This window comes from Rhinopithecus roxellana, chromosome 13 (genome assembly GCF_007565055.1).
Source record: "Rhinopithecus roxellana isolate Shanxi Qingling chromosome 13, ASM756505v1, whole genome shotgun sequence".
Taxonomy (NCBI): Eukaryota; Metazoa; Chordata; class Mammalia; order Primates; family Cercopithecidae; genus Rhinopithecus; species Rhinopithecus roxellana.
The window spans coordinates 60,446,936-60,466,919 of NC_044561.1; the positions used below are offsets into that span (position 1 = coordinate 60,446,936).

General features: G+C 41.0%; 1 protein-coding gene across 2 annotated transcripts in view; it reads left to right on the top strand.

Annotated features, from left to right (window-relative positions):
- Positions 1 to 19,984, top strand: part of CXADR (CXADR Ig-like cell adhesion molecule) — an 84,513-nt gene that overhangs the window by 37,200 nt on the left and 27,329 nt on the right. For both annotated transcript variants that reach the window (XM_010378093.1, XM_010378092.2), the window contains exons 3-6: positions 846 to 1,050; positions 7,763 to 7,918; positions 9,492 to 9,614; positions 10,170 to 10,308. In XM_010378093.1, coding sequence (XP_010376395.1) covers positions 846 to 1,050; positions 7,763 to 7,918; positions 9,492 to 9,614; positions 10,170 to 10,308 — 623 coding nt within the window. The remainder of the gene's footprint in view (positions 1 to 845; positions 1,051 to 7,762; positions 7,919 to 9,491; positions 9,615 to 10,169; positions 10,309 to 19,984) is intronic.

Below are 19,984 nucleotides of genomic sequence, written 5' to 3' on the forward strand. Positions count from 1 at the left end.
ACATATCTTAAGAGGTTTATTTTATGATTTTATCTGTTGGAGTCTAGAACCCTCAAGTAACTCCAGCTTAGTATGAAGACCCAACTAAGTTATCTTTTTGTTAGATTCCACAGGCAAATTATGATAATCCTTTTGTGGGGGCAGGGGCAGTAGGTACTTGATTTTGTTACACTTGGTTGGCAAACTACTACCTCAGAGGCAGTTGAAAAATAGACTATATAAGAATGAGCAGGCCAGGCACGGTGACTCACACCTATAATCATAGCACTTTGGGAGCCGAGGGGTGTCGATCACTTGAGGCTGACCAGCCTGGCCAACGTGGTGAAATCCCATCTCTACTAAAAATACAAAGATTAGTTGGCTGTGGTGGCGTGTGCCTGTAGTCTCAGCTACTGGGGAGGCAGAGGTGAGAGAATTGCTGGAACCCAGGAGATGAGGGAGCCGAGATCGCGCCATTGCACTCCAGCCTGGGCCACAGACTCACACTCCATCTCAAAAGGAGAAAAAAAAACAAACCAATGAGCAAATCTGTGTTCTTGCCTGATCTTACTAAACTGCTCTCTAGGGCAGTGTAGGGCTTTACTGTTTTATCATATTGGGTCTTGGTTTCCTGGTTAAAAATGGAAGTCTGGGACTATACCCAAGGATCACGTTGATTCCTTTCCATTTTCTTGTTCTGTGATTTGGATAGTCTTAGGTTCCCCATAATATTGTGTTCTTTTTTTCTTTTTCTGCTGGGGGGGGAGGGGGTTCTGTAGCAGCAGGTATATCCAGGGCTCCTTTAAGAGACAGTTTTTTTGTTGTGTGTGTGATTTTCCTCCTGTCTAATTTTGGCTTTCTTTTAGATTATTTTATATTCTGGAGACAAAATTTATGATGACTACTATCCAGATCTGAAAGGACGAGTACATTTTACGAGTAATGATCTCAAATCTGGTGATGCATCAATAAATGTAACGAATTTACAGCTGTCAGATATTGGCACGTATCAGTGCAAAGTGAAAAAAGCTCCTGGTGTTGCAAATAAGAAGATTCAGCTGGTAGTTCTTGGTAAGTTATTTTTATTTGTGTTAATGGGTTACTGAGTAAGAGGATGATTAGTCATAGTACTGTAGTAGCAGCATTTGTATAAGACAAAGCTTAATTTTTTAGAATAACAGTTTTAAACACTTGAAATTCTTCTGTGTTGGATAGCGTCAAGTATAAAACTAGCTTTTGGTTTTGGATAGGAAAAGAACGAAGTGATCAACTTTATGAAATTCATAAGAGTTTGAAAATAAGTGAGGAGTATTGTGGTATGGAGGAAGAACCCTAAGCCAGGAGTTAGGAGATCTAGGATTTTTGCCTTGTCCTCAGAACTTGCCCTGAGAATTATGTAGAACCATGTTTCTATGATGAATAATTTAAGCATTTAGAATGGAGGTGAAGAAATATGGAAGAAGGAATACTGAATTCAAGTAAGGCCATTAGACCACATAGTTATTTAAGCTTCTTGGCATCACTGTTTTTCATCATTAAAGTGAAGAGCTGAGACGTTCACTGTGATACCTTATAGCCCTCTCTGTAATAGTTAAGAGGGAGATAGTGTAAACTGCTTTGTAAACTGTCAAAGACTGCAGAGTTTATTATCCTTCTCTAGATTCTCTGATAATGTCTACAAGTACTCTTAATCCCTTCAAATTGAGAAACTGAAAGATAATAGTTCATAAATGTACTTCTAAAACGATACCGTGATAAGCTTTACACAAAATGTACAGTGGCTACCATGTAGAAAAACATAGCTGTCTAGCTTTCTATTTTATGACAGTAAATTCCCGTGTTCTCATGTTTTAGGGGACACTTGGGGATTGACTTTCGTAGGAAAAGCTGATTGCTAGAATTGTCTAGCATGACTGGAAATAACTGATCAGGGCAGGCCTCCCACATCAACATTTACCTCATTCCTTCTGTTTAGAGAACTGATTAGGGGTAGGGTAGAATATTCTGAAGAATACTCTTTATTTTTATTTTATTTTTTATTTTGTTTTATTTTGTTTGAGATGGAGTCTTGCTCTGTTGCCCAGGCTAGAGTACAGTGGCACAATCTCTGCTCACTACAGCCTCTGCTTCTCGGGTTCAAGTGATTCTCCTGCCTCAGTCGCCCAGGTATCTGGGATTACAGGCATACACCACCATGCCTGGCTAATTTTTGTATTTTCAGCAGAGACAGGGTTTCACCATGTTGGCCAGGCTGGTCTCAAACTCCTGACCTCAGGTGAACCACCCGCCTCGGCCACCCAGAGTGCTGAGATTACAAGAATACTCTTTAGAAGAGCAATGTTCAAGATGACTTGGGCACCCAACACTTAACTACTCCTCCTACAAGTAGACCCAGTGCTTAACTCTTACTGCTGGAGACTAGGAACACGAGTGGGGCTTTTTGTGTACCTTCATGGGAAATTCATGGGTTATCTTGGTAGATAGGATTTACTGGCAGCATCATTGAATGGGGACCTGAAGGAGTCCTGGTGAAATGCATCATTCTGAATCGCACTAGCTAAAAATGTTTCTTGTGGTGTAAAAGTAAGTCAATCTGAAAAAGGAACCAGGATAAAGGAATATGGTAATGTTGGAAATTTGAATGTTCTGTGTCTTCATTGAGTTAACATGGAGTAACTTTTCTTTTTCATACATTTGTAAACAAGTGAAAGATTAACACCTGGTCCGAATTCTTATCACAGACCCAGGAATTCCTGAGATTATAACCCCAACTATACTTTCTTCCAACACTGCTCTCTAGGAAGTATTGAGTTGGAAAATGTATACAGAATATTAAGGGGTTCATGATATATGAAGCAGAAGATGTTTGATTATCAGAATGATTTATTGTGAAACCCCTATATGATGGGACAGGTACACTGGGATAATGGGGTTGACACATATTCCCAGTAGAGTTGTGGACAAGCATGTTTGTGTGTTTGTGTATTGTCTGGATCCTGAGGGACCAGATTCAGGGTTACAATTGCAGTTCTCAGCTGAAGAGACCATTACAGCATGCAGCAGAACATTTCCCAAAGGGAACCTGAGTTTGGTGGCAGGGATGGCCCATAATGTGGCTCAGTTCACTCATGGCAGGATCTGTGACTGCCCAGCCATAGGAGTGGCCTTTTTATATTGAACTTTGAACCCCAGCATGTCCTAAGAATGGGAAAGTCGGAAGCACTGACACAGTTCACCCTGAGTTACTCCTCGGGAGAATTTCTTAGCCCAGTGAGCCTTGAATTCAAACCAGGGAGGGAAGGAGGGGATAAACTGGGGATGAGAGGAGAAAGCAGGGAAGTGATTGTCGAAGAGAAGTAGGGACAGCTGGTACTCTGATCTGGATGAGATTGTGTCAGAGCCAGATAATTTCTTGTAGCTCTTTCTTCCATGTTTTTAGATGAGTCATGACTGCTGCTGGGAGAAACCACCAGAATTGTATTCTCTTGAAGGTAAAAATTGGATTGAAGCTTATCTGTTAGTTTTGCCTGGAAATCTGCCTGGATTATCTGGGGCGAAAGATAAGATAAAGTGCCCTCTAGTGACCCAACTAAGTGGTGGTCCCTGGAGCTGGTTTGATTCACTGATGGTGGCTCTGCCTAGTGCTTTGGTTCTTTTGTGGGAAATCTGAAGTAGTTGCCATCATGGCATTCACAGGGTAATGACAGTTCATTCCTTGAGCTTCTGTGTTATGTGGCCATTAGCCCAGGGAGATGACTGTTAGTGGTCTGGATGTGAGGGCAGCATGTTGCTGTAGCTGTAGCTGTAGCTTGCTCCATTGCCATGCCTGCCTTGCTCTTTCAGATGCAGCAGAAGCTCATGTGGATGCGGCTCAGTAAAGAAGTGGAAGTGGGAAATAACAAAGATAATTGATAGAAGGTTACTGTTGTGGCCACCTATCACGGACACCTTCCCCTGGAGCTCTGAAAGGGCCTGTTTATTGAAACCTTTTGGTATAAAGAGACAGTTGTTTTGAAGAGCAGAGCATGCACAGTAAACAATTCCTGGACATATATGGTATACTCCCACTGCACCATGCCGCCAGATCACAGTGGCAACAGCAAGTGTAGTGGCTCCGTCATCACTGGCCTTAAAGATCCTAAGGGATTTGCAAACCATTGATACAGGGCACAGCCCTCACTACTTTTTATTTTGAAATAATTTTTAGTTTTATAGAAAAGTTGCAAAAATAGGAGGAAGTTTCTGAGAGTGGACCCATCATCTAATTTCCCCTAATGTTAACATCTTACAAAATCATATTATAATTATCAAAACCAAGAAATTAACATGATACAATACTATGAACTAAATTACAGACGCAGTTTGAATTTAACTGTTTTCCAGTAATGTCTTTTTTGTACTAGGATTGCATCTGGAATCCACATTGCATTTATATCTCCTTAATCTCCTCCAGTCACGTCCGGGGGCACATGATGTCATGTCTTATTGTTAATCGTGATCACTTGGTTTAAGTTTTATCTGATGGGCTTCTCCACTCTGGAGTTATTATTTTTCCTTCTGTAATTAAAAAATGGCTTGGGGGAGCTACTTTGAGATTATGCAAATATGTTGTTTCTCATTTAACTTTTGCCTATTGATTTTAGCATCTATTGATAGATTTTGCCTGGAGTCAGGGCATTTTGAACTCATCAGAAATTATATTTCTTGGAAGGATGACATCATGATAAAAGTATCCCCTGTCTCATGTAGGGATTTAGAGAGTATTTCCAGTAGACTGGTGTAGCCACTAGCATGGAAAGAGGATGAAGTAATACATGTATGGAGCAGAGCATTACTAAATTGGTGGGATACCATGTCCAACTACAACTCGATGGTCACATACCCTTATCTGAGAAGGACTGTTGGTTGTGTTAGTGATCATGGAGGCAGATGTTCTGCGGACAATGACCAGTATGTGGGAAGCGCAGACCAAAGAAACATTTAGGGGACAAGACTTTATTGGTGCTCTCTTTGTGGTTTTCTTCTGTTCTAGCAGAGTACCATGGGTTAAGAATTAATCTTCCTCATAGTATGATGGTTGGATGTTGTCATGTAAAAGACTTGTACTTTCTCTTCCCAGTGGAAAGTAAGTGGGCCGTTCCAAAGTGTCATTCAGAAACCTATGTTGTTAGAATCTTGTTTTATTGTGGATGGGTTGTAGTGAGGCCCTGAATTTCCTAGCAGCAGTTTTAAATAAACTGTCCGTTATTAGATATGTTTAGCTTGCTGGTTATATGGAAGAAAATGGATATAGAAAGAGTGAGGGTTAGAGTTAGAATACCATATTACCCATAGATGTTTGATGCGCAAAGCATTGCATCAGTTACTTATGTGCTGGTAATTTATTCTAATAAAGGATTTATTGGTAGTTTGAAGAAATGGAAGAGAACAAGGCTTATTTCATTGAAGACTCCCAGGATGAAATAATTTGCAAAACTTATTTTAAAAGTCCAATTGATGCAGTCTCCAGAGCACCTGGTTAGATTGCTTGGAAAAATCAATAGTGCAGTTAAATATGTGTTGACCCTTATTTTAAAAATGTAAGTAGTAGCAGATGAAGAGGAATACAATTAAATTTGTTAAGGAGCTACTAAGAAGGAGTAAAGGAGTAAGGTCATGGTTGACAACCTTAGTTGAAGATACCCCACTGAATATGACAAATCGTGTTGAGCCAGTTTTGGGAAACAATTTGACAATTTCTTACAGTGTTAAAATATGTACAGTCACCATATGATCCAGCAGTTACTGAGACAAAGGAAAGCATATGCCAGTGTTCACATGAGTATTCAAGCAGTGTTGTTCATACTGCAAAACTGTAAAATGCATTTGCCTTTATTCATAGTAGTAAAAGAATAAAAACCCATTCATGACTGAAAAGATGAAAATCTGCTTAAACTAAAAAAGAAAAAAAACAGTCTTGACATTTATCAGCCAGAAAGACAGATACAGATTAAAGTCAGCCACAGAGTTTATAGAAAACATTGTCTCTCGCAAAGATGTTTAGCAGTGGTAAAGCATAGACTATTGCTGTCTTCCGAATGTTGCCCCCAGACCCACATTGCACTACCCATCCTCTACTGGAATACTCAGTTACTAAATGGCCCCACCTCCTCACAGCTCTCACTTCCTGTTTAATCCGCGTTTTTCCTAATCTCAGAAACAACTGATTGAGAGCTGATGGCTACTTCCTTAGAACCTCCTCAGAATCCTTCAGCATCCCTGCTCTCGTCCAGTGGCATTCCCTGGTTCCTCATAATGCGTTCCTCTCTGGCCAATCTGATTTTGATAGACTACATACTCCTTGTCGGTTCGGCTAACTAGGCTTTAACAGTAGCCCCAAACTGGAAACACAATCTTCATTAACAGGTGACTGGATAAGCAAACTTGTGTTATAGTCATTCATTGAAATACTAAAATAGCTATATATACAATAACGTGGCTCAGTCTCAGAAATGTTATGCTGAATAAAAGAAGACAAAAAAGTACCTACTGTAGTGTTCTATTCATGGGATTCCAGAAGAAGAACTAATCTACAGTGGTAGAAATCTGATCAGTGGCTGCCTGGGTCTGGCGTTTTGGAGTCACATCTATTGTAACTAGCAGGAGGGAACTTTCTTGTGAGAGGGTTGGAGTGATGCTTAATGGATATAGAAACATTTTTTAAAAGTAATCAACCCACATGATTAACATGTTAACTATATTGTGTGAATATTATACCTTATTAAAGTTCAGCAAAAGAGTATGCAATGCCAGGGTGTTAATCCACCAGGACTGGGGTGAGTTGTTGCAGGTAATGGAGTTAGTAGCCGTTCTAAACAGTTACCCAGGAACACCTGGAATATAACCTCAGATTTCCTTTTTTAAAAAATTATTAAATATTCTTTTTTACACATGAATTTCCAGGCTGTGAATATCTTTGATTCAAGGTCTGGTTCTGTCACCTAGGCTGGAGTGCAGTGATGTGATCAGAGCTTCACTGCAGCCTCTAAATCCTGGTCTCAAGCCATCCTCCTACTTCAACCTCCTGAGTAGCTAGGACCACAGGCACACATCACCACACCCAGCTAATTCTTCGAAGTTTTTATAATGACAGAGTCTCGCTGTGTTATCCAGGCTGGTCTCAAACTCCTGACCTCAAGTGATCACCCCACTGCCTTGGCCTCCCAAAGTGCTGGGATTACACTATGCCCAGCCCAGGTTTTCTTTTTTGTAGCCTGCTCTTTGGATGGATTTGAGTTGATGTAAATGCAGAATGCCAGTTGGTCTTTGCTACAGTAAGTGTTAGTATTGTTGATTATAAACTGCCTGATTGTCAGGGTTATGGCACCTAGAGGGTTGTGACTTGGTACGTACTGTCAGAGGGCTACATGTCAAGCATGGGGAAGAATAGCTGAAGAATGAAAGGGGGAGCTTACTTGACTCTCAAGTGGTCTTGCCAGAAAAAAGCAAGTGCATCATTGCTTTTTTTCAGGTGTGCCCCATGAAATGGACAGGCACCGAGCTATGCCTGAGATATTGCCGTATCTACTAATGCAGTGGCTGCTTGTGTGAGCTTCTTCTTTGCTGTTTTGTGTCAGATAAAGCTGAATAAACTGATGTTGATCACTTACTGTGGTCTTTCATTCTTTTGTGAATTCTGAACCCAGAACCAACTGATAATGAGTCAGTGGTTGTGTACAATGCTGTATTCATAAAAGTAAGTTCCATTCTCTTATGTAAATTTATAATTCATTTTCTTTTTCAGTTAAGCCTTCAGGTACAAGATGTTACGTTGATGGATCAGAAGAAATTGGAAGTGACTTTAAGCTAAAATGTGAACCAAAAGAAGGTTCACTTCCATTACAGTATGAGTGGCAAAAATTGTCTGACTCACAGAAAATGCCCACTTCGTGGTTAGCAGGTACTGCTGATAATAGTATTTGTACCAGTGCCATTGATTTGGACTAAAATCTAATAGGGGGTGTGTGTGTGATTTGAGATAGGGCCTTGCTCTGTCACCCAGGCTCACTGCAATCACTGCTCACTGCAGCTTCGACCTCCTAGGCTCAAGTCATCCTCGCACCTCAGCCTCCCAAGTAGCTGGAACTAGAGGTGCATGCCATCACACCCCGCTAAATTTTAAAAAAAAATTTTGTAGAGGCAGGATCTCCCTGTGTTGCCTGTGCTGGTCTCAAACTCCTGGGCTCAAGGAGTCCTCTTTCCTTGGCCTCCCAAAGTGCTGGGATTACAGGCATGAGCCCAGGCATGTGCCCCGCCTGCTTATATATTTCAGATTCCCAAATGCTTGCTTTCCCCTTTCTACATAGAGTAATCAGGATTTCCATGGTAATTATTCAGGGTTTTATAATACCAATTTAGTGTCATATATTATAAATGAAGAGCTATTCTATGATTTCATTTTTTAGGATATTATAATTAGTTACTTTGGTAGATTTTTTTTTTTTTCTTTTTTTTTTTTTTTTTTTTGAGACAAGGGGTCTCGCTCTGTCACCCAGGCTGGAGTGCAGTGGCAGGATCTCGGCTCCCTGCAGTCTTCACCTCCCAGGCTCCAGTGATCCTCCCACTTCAGCTTCCTGAGTAGCTGAGACTACAGGCATGTGTCACCATACCCTGCTAATTTTTGTATTTTTTGTAGAGGTGGAGTTTCTCCATGTTGCCCACACTGGTCTCAACCTCCTGGACTCAAGCTCTCTTCTGCCGACAGCCTCCCAGAGTATAAGCGTGAGCCATTGTGCCTGGCCAATTTTTTTTTAATTGATGAGAAATGTTCATGATTATAACTTAGATAGTGGCTAAAGTATAATAAGAGTTGGGTCTTTAGTGCTTCGACTAGATTTAAAATATAGTAATTTACCCATGGCTTGTCTATAAATTAAAAGCAAACCCATGTGACACTAACTAGGAAGTTACAAATTGGCCAAATCTGCTCACCTATTTGTTACAATTGACTTCCTAGTTCAAACTGATTACCAGGCTCCACCCCACCATCCACTGCATCCTGGTCTTTAGTAGGTTTTCTCTCTGCCTCTATTTTTTTTCAAACTAAGAGACCAATCTGGGAGTCCTCTTCTGACTTCCTTTTGTATGTTTCTTCCATCTAGTGGGGAATAAAATAGGTTTTGTATGTTTTCCTGCTCCATGAGAGATCCTTTGTGGGATGCCATAGTATTTGTGGTCTGATGTGCTCCAAGATGGGTTTGCGACAGCTACAGTGGACCAACACCTGTGCTCCAGCGGAGGCTCTGTGGTGCAGGGGGTCATGGTTACTTTCACCTTGATACACATGAACTGGAAGCATGATTGTTTGAATTCTGGAAACATCTGTGTGGCTCAATGACAATTTGTTTGCATCCAGTCTTGGTCTGTCTTGCTTTTAACTGGATTGTCAAATTTGATAAGGGCTACGTTTACTAACACCTGATAACAATACATACTATAAAAATGAGTTTGTTTTCTTTTTCCTCCTTCCATAGAAATGACGTTATCTGTTATATCTGTAAAAAATGCCTCTTCTGAGTACTCTGGGACATACAGCTGTACAGTCAGAAACAGAGTGGGCTCCGATCAGTGCCTGTTGCGCCTAAACGTTGTCCCTCGTAAGTATCTTCTTTCTGTTGGTGGTTTTGTTTCTGTTATCTTTATACCACCTCCTTTAGTTCAGTCAGCAAGTGTGTATTACGGGCAAGGGGACACTGACTTTGATCACAACACTGTGGTTTGATTATTAGCTTTTCTAGAAAAATATATTTTATTTAAAAAAACTTCATAATTGCAATGATACATTAAGAAGGTAAGAGTTGTCAAATCAACCCTTGTACCGTGTTTAGCTATTATGATGAGTAGCTTAGAACACTCTTATGTTTAACCAAGATAGCTTTGAATATTAAAATCTTTCAGACAGGTTTTATCATTTTAATGCTTGAAATAGATTATACAGTTCAGAAGACAGTTCTTTTCATGAATGTTTTCCCCGGATCAAAAAGACTAAATAATTTGTCTCTTAAAGTTAATACATGTGATGAAATCAATCAAAAAATGTGTAGCCTACCTTCAATATCTATGCATGTGTGTGTGTGTGTGTGTGTGTGTGTGTGTGTATATATATATATATATATTTTTTTTTTTTTTACTATTAATTCTTCTTATTTTAGCTTCAAATAAAGCTGGACTAATTGCAGGAGCCATTATAGGAACTTTGCTTGCTCTAGTGCTCATTGGTCTTATCATCTTTTGCTGTCATAAAAAGCGCAGAGAAGAAAAATATGAAAAGGAAGTTCATCACGATATCAGGTAATTAAGTGAGACAGGAGTTGACTGATGTATACCAAATGTATGTCATGTCTCTAAAGCATTAGTTCTCTTATTAACCACCCAAAGCATCTTTCTTAGGAGAATGGATAAAGCTTTGGCCCCGTTTTTCTCAATACATTTGAAAGCATTTACTTTTAACTCCAAGTACAGAGCTCCAACCACCATTTATTGTGCCCTGCTCCCCAACCTTCTTGTACCCCATTTTAAGAGCCACTGCGAAAAGATTATCTCAAGACTGCCTGCCTTTTTGAGAAGAATTCCCACCTGCAGTGGCAGGGATGAAGCCTTCAAAAAGTAAAGCGGATATTGAGGTTTGGAAAAAAAAAAAAAATCTGACCTGATTGTATCAGGTAATCTGGTAGTTTGTAGAACAATTGGTAGTATAATTTTTATTTTCCTTAAATATTGCAAATCAGAAGGTCTTAACAAGAAGTGTGCATATTCGATAATAGAACTTTAGAAAGTCGTAACACATGACTTCACACCCTAGAAATTGACATTTGGTAGATCTGGGGTGGGGTCTGGACACTTGTGCAGGGACACGTCAGAGCTATTGTGGATTTGGTTCCAGACCACTGCAATAAATCACATGAATGTTTTTGTTTTTCCGGTGCACAGAAGGTTATGTTTATACTATATTGTAGTCTAAAGTGTGCAGTAGCATCATGTCTAAAAAAGCAGTGTAGATACCCCAATTAAAAAATACTTTATTGCTAAAAAATGCTAATGATTGAGCCTTCAATGAGTCCTAGTGGAAGGACTCTGCTGGTGGAAGGTCTTGCCTCAGTGTTGATGGCTGGTGGCTGATCAGGATGGTAGTTACTTAAGGTTGGAGTGGTTATGGCAATTTCTTTATTTCTGTGGTTGTTGGTTTTTTTTCTTGTTTGTCTGTTTTCCGAAACAAGGTCTCGTTCTCTGTTGCCCAGGCTGGAGTGGAGTGGTGCAGTTATGGCCCGCTGCAGCGTCTGCCCCCTGGGTTCGAGTGAGCCTCCCACCTCAGCTTACCGAGTAGCTGGGACTGCAGGCATGAGCCACCACACCTGAGTAATTCTTGTAGTTTTTGTAGAGATGGGGTTTCACCATGTTGCCAAGGCTGGTCTCCAACTCCTGGGCTGCATTAGCTCCTACCAAGAATGTCAATCTGTCCTTTAAAGCTTTGAAGCCAGACACTGCCATCTTTAGCCATTAAAGGCCTAGATGGTGTCTTCTTCCAGTAGAAGTCTGTTTTGTCTCTATTGAAAATCTGTTACTTAGTATAGTTACCTTCATCAACGCTCTTTTAACTAGATCCTCTGAATAACTTTCTGTTGCTTCAGTTTGTATTCTTATGTTATGGAAATGGCCTTTTTTCCTAATCTCATTAACCAGCTTCTGCTAGCTTCCAGCTTTCTTTTCTGCAGCTGCCTTAGCTCTCTAGGCCTTGATAGAATTGAAGAGAGTTAGGGCATTGCTCTGGATTGGGCTTGGTGTAAGGGAATGTTGTGACTATTTTGATCCTCTATCCAGACCACTAAACTTTCTCCATATCAGCAGTAAGACTGTTTCGCTTTCTTATCATTCACGTGTTCACTGGAGTAACACTTTGACTTTACTTTAAGAATTTTTTCTTTGCATTTACAGTTTGGCTTGGCTGTTTGGTGCAAGAGACTAGCTTTCAGCCAGTCTAACTAAGGTTGATTATTTCTGGGTTTGATTTAAAGAGAGCCCTGCTGGTGATTGCTTGGGTCCAGGAGTTTGAGCTTGCAGTGAGCTGTGATCGCACCACTGCACCCTAGCCTGGTTGACAGATCGGGACTGTCTCAAAATAAATAAAACAATTTTTTAAAAAGCAGAACTATGGTAACTATTCCTTTTACTTGAACACTTAGAGGTCATTGTAGGGTTATTAAGTGGCCTAATTTCAATATTATTGTGTCTCAGGGAATAGGGAGGCCTGAGGGAGAGGTGGGAGAATGGGGGGGTGGTTGGAGGAGATGGCCAGAACACACACAACACTTATTAAGTTTGCTGTCTTATATGGGCATAGTTCATGGTGCCCCAAAACAAATTAAAATAGTAACATCAAAGATCACTGATCACAGATCACCCTAACAGGTATGATTATGAGAAAATTTGAACTGTTGTGAGAATTTCTAAAACACAACACAGACATGAAGTGAGCAGATGCTTTTGGAAAAATGGTGCAGGTACATTTGCTTGACACAAGGGTACCACACACCTGCAATTTGTTAAAAAAAAAAAAAAAACATGCCATAAGTATCTATGAAGTGTGATAAAAGCAAGGCACAATGAAACGAGTACGCCTGTATTTTTTTTTTTTTTTTAATTATACTTTAAGTTCTAGGGTACATGTGCATAACGTGCAGGTTTGTTACATATGTATACTTATGCCATGTTGGTGTGCTGCACCCATCAACTCGTCAGCACCCATCAATTCATCATTTATATCATGTATAACTCCCCAATGCAATCCCTCCCTCCTCCCCCCTCCCCCCTCCCCATCATAGGCCCCAGTGCGTGATGTTCCCCTTCCCGAGTCCAAGTGATCTCATTGTTCAGTTCCCACCTATGAGTGAGAACATGCGGTGTTTGGTTTTCTCTTCTTGTGATAGTTTGCTAAGAATGATGGTTTCCAGCTGCATCCATGTCCCTACAAAGGACGCAAACTCATCCTTTTTTATGGCTGCATAGTATTCCATGGTGTATATGTGCCACATTTTCTTAATCCAGTCTGTCACAGATGGACATTTGGGTTGATTCCAAGTCTTTGCTATTGTGAATAGTGCCGCAATAAACATACGTGTACATGTGTCTTTGTAGTAGAATAATTTATAATCCTTTGGGTATATACCCAGTAGTGGGATGGCTGGGTCATATGGTACATCTAGTTCTAGATCCTTGAGGAATTGCCATACTGTTTTCCATAATGGTTGAACTAGTTTACAATCCCACCAACAGGGTAAAAGTGTTCCTATTTCTCCACATCCTCTCCAACACCTGTTGTTTCCTGACTTCTTAATGATTGCCATTCTAACTGGTGTGAGATGGTATCTCATTGTGGTTTTGATTTGCATTTCTCTGATGGCCAGTGATGATGAGCATTTTTTCATGTGTCTGTTGGCTGTATGAATATCTTCTTTTGAGAAATGTCTGTTCATATCCTTTCCCCACTTTTTGATGGGGTTGCTTGTTTTTTTCTCATATATTTGTTTGAGTTCTTTGTAGATTCTGGATATTAGCCCTTTGTCAGATGAGTAGGTTGCAAAAATTTTCTCCCATTCTGTAGGTTGCCTGTTCACTCTGATGGTAGTTTCTTTTGCTGTGCAAAAGCTCTTTAGTTTAATTAGATCCCATTTGTCAATTTTTGCTTTTGCTGCCGTTGCTTTTGGTGTTTTAGACATGAAGTCCTTGCCCATGCCTATGTCCTGAATGGTACTACCTAGATTTTCTTCTAGGGTTTTTATGGTATTAGGTCTAACATTTAAGTCTCTAATCCATCTTGAATTAATCTTCGTATAAGGGGTAAGGAAAGGATCCAGTTTCAGCTTTCTACTTATGGCTAGCCAATTTTCCCAGCACCATTTATTAAATAGGGAATCCTTTCCCCATTTCTTGTTTCTCTCAGGTTTGTCAAAGATCGGATGGCTGTAGATGTGCGGTATTATTTCTGAGGACTCTGTTCTGTTCCATTGGTCTATATCTCTGTTTTGGTACCAGTACCATGCTGTTTTGGTTACTGTAGCCTTGTAGTATAGTTTGAAGTCAGGTAGCGTGACGCCTCCAGCTTTGTCCTTTTGACTTAGGATTGTCTTGGCAATGCGGGCTCTTTTTTGGTTCCATATGAACTTTAAAGCAGTTTTTTCCAATTCTGTGAAGAAACTCATTGGTAGCTTGATGGGGATGGCATTGAATCTATAAATAACCTTGGGGAGTATGGCCATTTTCACGATATTGATTCTTCCTATCCATGAGCATGGTATGTTCTTCCATTTGTTTGCGTCCTCTTTTATTTCACTGAGCAGTGGTTTGTAGTTCTCCTTGAAGAGGTCCTTTACATCCCCTGTAAGCTGGATTCCTAGGTATTTTATTCTCTTTGAAGCAATTGTGAATGGAAGTTCATTCCTGATTTGGCTCTCTGCTTGTCTGTTACTGGTGTATAAGAATGCTTGTGATTTTCGCACATTAATTTTGTATCCTGAGACTTTGCTTAAGTTGCTTATCAGCTTAAGGAGATTTTGGGCTGAGACGATGGGGTTTTCTAAATATACAATCATGTCATCTGCAAACAGGGACAATTTGACTTCTTCTTTTCCTAACTGGATACCCTTGATTTCTTTCTCTTGCCTGATTGCCCTAGCCAGAACTTCCAACACTATGTTGAATAGGAGTGGTGAGAGAGGGCATCCCTGTCTTGTGCCAGTTTTCAAAGGGAATTTTTCCAGTTTTTGCCCATTCAGTATGATATTAGCTGTGGGTTTGTCATAAATAGCTCTTATTATTTTGAGGTACGTTCCATCAATACTGAATTTATTGAGCGTTTTTAGCATGAAGGGCTGTTGAATTTTGTCAAAAGCCTTTTCTGCATCTATTGAGACAATCATGTGGTTCTTGTCTTTGGTTCTGTTTATATGCTGGATTACGTTTATTGATTTGCGAATATTGAACCAGCCTTGCATCCCAGGGATGAAGCCCACTTGATCATGGTGGATAAGCTTTTTGATGTGCTGCTGAATCCGGTTTGCCAGTATTTTATTGAGAATTTTTGCATCAATGTTCATCAGGGATATTGGTCTAAAATTCTCTTTTTTTGTTGTGTCTCTGCCAGGCTTTGGTATCAGGATGATGTTGGCCTCATAAAATGAGTTAGGGAGGATTCCCTCTTTTTCTATTGATTGGAATAGTTTCAGAAGGAATGGTACCAGCTCCTCCTTGTACCTCTGGTAGAATTCAGCTGTGAATCCATCTGGTCCTGGACTTTTTTTGGTGGGTAGGCTATTAATTGTTGCCTCAATTTCAGAGCCTGCTATTGGTCTATTCAGGGATTCAACTTCTTCCTGGTTTAGCCTTGGGAGAGTGTAAGTGTCCAGGAAATTATCCATTTCCTCTAGATTTTCTAGTTGATTTGCGTAGAGGCGTTTATAGTATTCTCTGATGGTAGTTTGTATTTCTGTGGGGTCAGTGGTGATATCCCCTTTATCATTTTTTATTGCATCTATTTGATTCCTCTCTCTTTTCTTCTTTATTAGCCTTGCTAGCGGTCTGCCAATTTTGTTGATCTTTTCAAAAAACCAACTCCTGGATTCATTGATTTTTTGGAGGGTTTTTTGTGTCTCTATCTCCTTCAGTTCGGCTCTCATCTTAGTTATTTCTTGCCTTCTGCTAGCTTTTGAATGTGTTTGCTCTTGCCTCTCTAGTTCTTTTAATTGTGATGTTAGAGTGTCAATTTTAGATCTTTCCTGCTTTCTCTTGTGGGCATTTAGTGCTATAAATTTCCCTCTACACACTGCTTTAAATGTGTCCCAGAGATTCTGGTATGTTGTATCTTTGTTCTCATTGGTTTCAAAGAACATCTTTATTTCCTGCTTTCATTTCGTTATGTACCCAGTAGTCATTCAGGAGCAGGTTGTTCAGGTTCCATGTAGTTGAGCGGTTTTGATTGAGTTTCTTAGTCCTGAGTTCTAGTTTGATTGCACTGTGGTCTGAGAGACAGTTTGTTATAATTTCCGTTCTTTTACATTTGCTGAGGAGTGCTTTACTTCCAATTATGTGGTCAATTTTGGAATAAGTGCGATGTGGTGCTGAGAAGAATGTATATTCTGTTGATTTGGGGTGGAGAGTTCTATAGATGTCTATTAGGTCCGCTTGGTGCAGAGATGAGTTCAATTCCTGGATATCCTTGTTAACTTTCTGTCTCGTTGATCTGTCTAATGTTGACAGTGGAGTGTTGAAGTCTCCCATTATTATTGTATGGGAGTCTAAGTCTCTTTGTAAGTCTCTAAGGACTTGCTTTATGAATCTGGGTGCTCCTGTATTGGGTGCATATATATTTAGGAGAGTTAGCTCTTCCTGTTGAATTGATCCCTTTACCATTATGTAATGGCCTTCTTTGTCTCTTTTGATCTTTGATGGTTTAAAGTCTGTTTTATCAGAGACAAGGATTGCAACCCCTGCTTTTTTTTGTTCTCCATTTGCTTGGTAGATCTTCCTCCATCCCTTTATTTTGAGCCTGTGTATGTCTCTGCATGTGAGATGGGTCTCCTGAATACCGCAGACTGATGGGTCTTGACTCTTTATCCAGTTTGCCAGTCTGTGTCTTTTAATTGGAGCATTTAGTCCATTGACATTTAAGGTTAATATTGTTATGTGTGAACTTGATCCTGCCATTATGATATTAACTGGTTATTTTGCTCGTTAGTTGATGCAGTTTCTTCCTAGCCTCGATGGTCTTTACATTTTGGCATGTTTTTGCGATGGCTGGTACCGGTTGTTCCTTTCCATGTTTAGGGCTTCCTTCAGGGTCTCTTGTAAGGCAGGCCTGGTGGTGACAAAATCTCTAAGCATTTGCTTATCTGTAAAGGATTTTATTTCTCCTTCACTTATGAAACTTAGTTTGGCTGGATATGAAATTCTGGGTTGAAAATTCTTTTCTTTAAGAACGTTGAATATTGGCCCCCACTCTCTTCTGGCTTGTAGAGTTTCTGCTGAGAGATCTGCTGTTAGTCTGATGGGCTTCCCTTTGTGGGTAACCCGACCTTTCTCTCTGGCTGCCCTTAAGATTTTTTCCTTCATTTCAACTTTGGTGAATCTGGCAATGATGTGTCTTGGAGTTGCTCTTCTGGAGGAGTATCTTTGTGGCGTTCTCTGTATTTCCTGAATTTGAATGTTGGCCTGCCCTACTAGGTTGGGGAAGTTCTCCTGGATGATATCCTGAAGAGTGTTTTCCAACTTGGTTCCATTTTCCCCCTCACTTTCAGGCACCCCAATCAGACGTAGATTTAGTCTTTTTACGTAGTCCCATACTTCTTGCAGGCTTTGCTCATTTCTTTTTCTTCTTCTTTCTTTTGGTTTCTTTTCTCGCTTCATTTCATTCATTTGATCTTCAATCACTGATACTCTCTTCCAGTTGATCGAGTCGGTTACTGAAGCTTGTGCATTTGTCACGTATTTCTCGTGTCATGGTTTTCATCTCTGTCATTTCGTTTATGATCTTCTCTGCATTAATTAGTCTAGCTGTCAATTCTTCCACTCTTTTTTCAAGATTTTTAGTTTCTTTGCGCTGGGTACGTAATTCCTCCTTTAGCTCTGATAAGTTTGATGGGCTGAAGCCTTCTTCTCTCCTCTCGTCCAAGTCATTCTCTGACCAGCTTTGATCCGTTGCTGGCGATGGGCTGCTCTCCTTTGCAGGGGGAGATGCACTCTTATTTTTTGAATTTCCAGCTTTTCTGCCCTGCTTCTTCCCCATCTTTGTGGTTTTATCTGTCTCTGGTCTTTGATGGTGGTGATGTACTGATGGGGTTTTGGTATCGGTGTCCTTCCTGTTTGATAGTTTTCCTTCTGACAGTCAGAAGGACTGTCTGTTGGTCTGTTGGAGATTGCTTGAGGTCCACTCCAGACCCTGTTTGCCTGGGTATCAGCAGCAGAGGTTGCCGAAGATAGAATATTGCTGAACAGCGAGTGTACCTGTCTGATTCTTCCTTTGGAAGTTTCCTCTCAGGGGTGTACTCCACCCTGTGAGGTGTGGGGTGTCAGACTGCCCCTAGTGGGGGATTTCTCCCAGCTAGGCTACTCAGGGGTCAGGGACACACCTGAGCAGGCAGTCTGTCCATTCTCAGATCTCAACCTCCGAGTTGGGAGATCCACAGCTCTCCCCAAAGCTGTCAGACAGAGTCGTTCGCGTCTGCACCGGCCCCCGCTGTTTCCCCTGTTGGTCTTCAGCTGTGCGCTGTCCCCAGAGGTGGAGTCTACAGAGACAGGCAGGCTTCCTTGAGCCGCTGTGAGCTCCACCCAGTTTGAGCTTCCCAGCGGCTTTGTTTACCTACTTAAGCCTCAGCAATGGCGGGCGACCCTCCCCCAGCCTCGCTGCTGCCTTGCGAATAGATCGCGGCAGACTGCTGTGTTAGCAGTGAGGGAGGCTCCGTGGGCGTGGGACCCTCCCGGCCAGGCGTGGGATATATTCTCCTGGTTTGCCTCTTTGCTTAAAGCGCCGTATTGCGGTGGGAGTTACCCGATTTTCCAGGTGTTGTGTGTCTCAGTTCCCCTGGCTAGGAAAACGGATTCCCTTCCCCCTTGCACTTCCAGGTGAGGCGATGCCTCGCCCTGCTTCAGCTCTCGCTGGTCAGGCTGCAGCAGCTGACCAGCACCGATTGTCCGGCACTCCCTAGTGAGATGACCCCAGTACCTCAGTTGAAAATGCAGAAATCACCGGTCTTCTGTGTCGCTCGCGCTGGGAGTTGGAGACTGGAGCTGTTCCTATTCGGCCATCTTGCTCCGCCCCTCCACGCCTGTATTTTTTAAATGCACCAAAGATAGCTCAGATACACAGTTGTTCTTCGGTATCCGTGGAGGACCTCCTGCAGATAACAAAATCCAAGGATGCTCAAGTCCCTGATATAAAATGGCAGCCAGGCGCAGTGACTCACACCTGTAATGCCAGGACTTTGGGAGGCCAAGATGGGAGGATCATTTGAGCCCAGGAGTTCAAGACACCAACCTGAGCAAGATGGCAAGAACCTGTCTCTATTTAAAAAAAAGAAATGAAAAAGATACAAAATGGCGTACTGTTTGTATATAACCTGCACACATTCTTCTGTATACTTCGAGTCATCTCTGGATCACTTATAATACCTAATGTAAATACTATGTAAATGATTGTTGTAATGTGGTGTTCAGGGAATAATGACGACAAAAAATCTGTACAGGTTAGGTACAGACAATATTTTTTAAAAAATATTTTCTATACATGGTTTGTTGGCTTCACAGATGTGGAACCCATGATTATGGAGGGCCAGTTGAGCTCTCTTGTCAGTGTTTGGTATGAAAATTCTTATGCTTAAATTCCCAGCAAACTTAAATCTGTAGTGTTTTCAGCTAAGGTTTCAGATGACTTTAATACAAAAATAATTTTTTCTTTTCTTTTAAAAATTTTTTAAATTTATCATTTATTTATTTTTTTGAGACAGAGTCTCACTCTGGCATCCAGGCTGGAGTGCCATGGCGCAATCTCGGCTCACTTAAACCTCCGCCTCGTGGGTTCAAGTGATTCTCCTGCCTCAGCCTCCCGAGTAGCTGGGATTACAGGCTTTTCATGAATTTTTTCCCCAGATCAAAAAGACCAAATAATTTGTCTCTTAAAGTTAATACATGTGATGAAATCAATCAAAAAATGTGTAGCCTACCTTCAATATCTATGCATGTGTGTGTGTGTGTGTATATATATATATACACTTTAGCCACCAAGCCCGGCTAATTTTTGTACTTTTAGCAGAGATGGGGTTTTACCATATTGGCCAGGCTGGTCTTGAACTCCTGACCCCAAGTGACCTCCACCCGCCTTGGCCTCCCAAAGTGCTGGGATTACAGGTGTGATTAAGATAGAAATATATGTAGGTGTTAGTGTTTTCTCAACTATAAAGTGTTACATGGCTGTAACTAGATT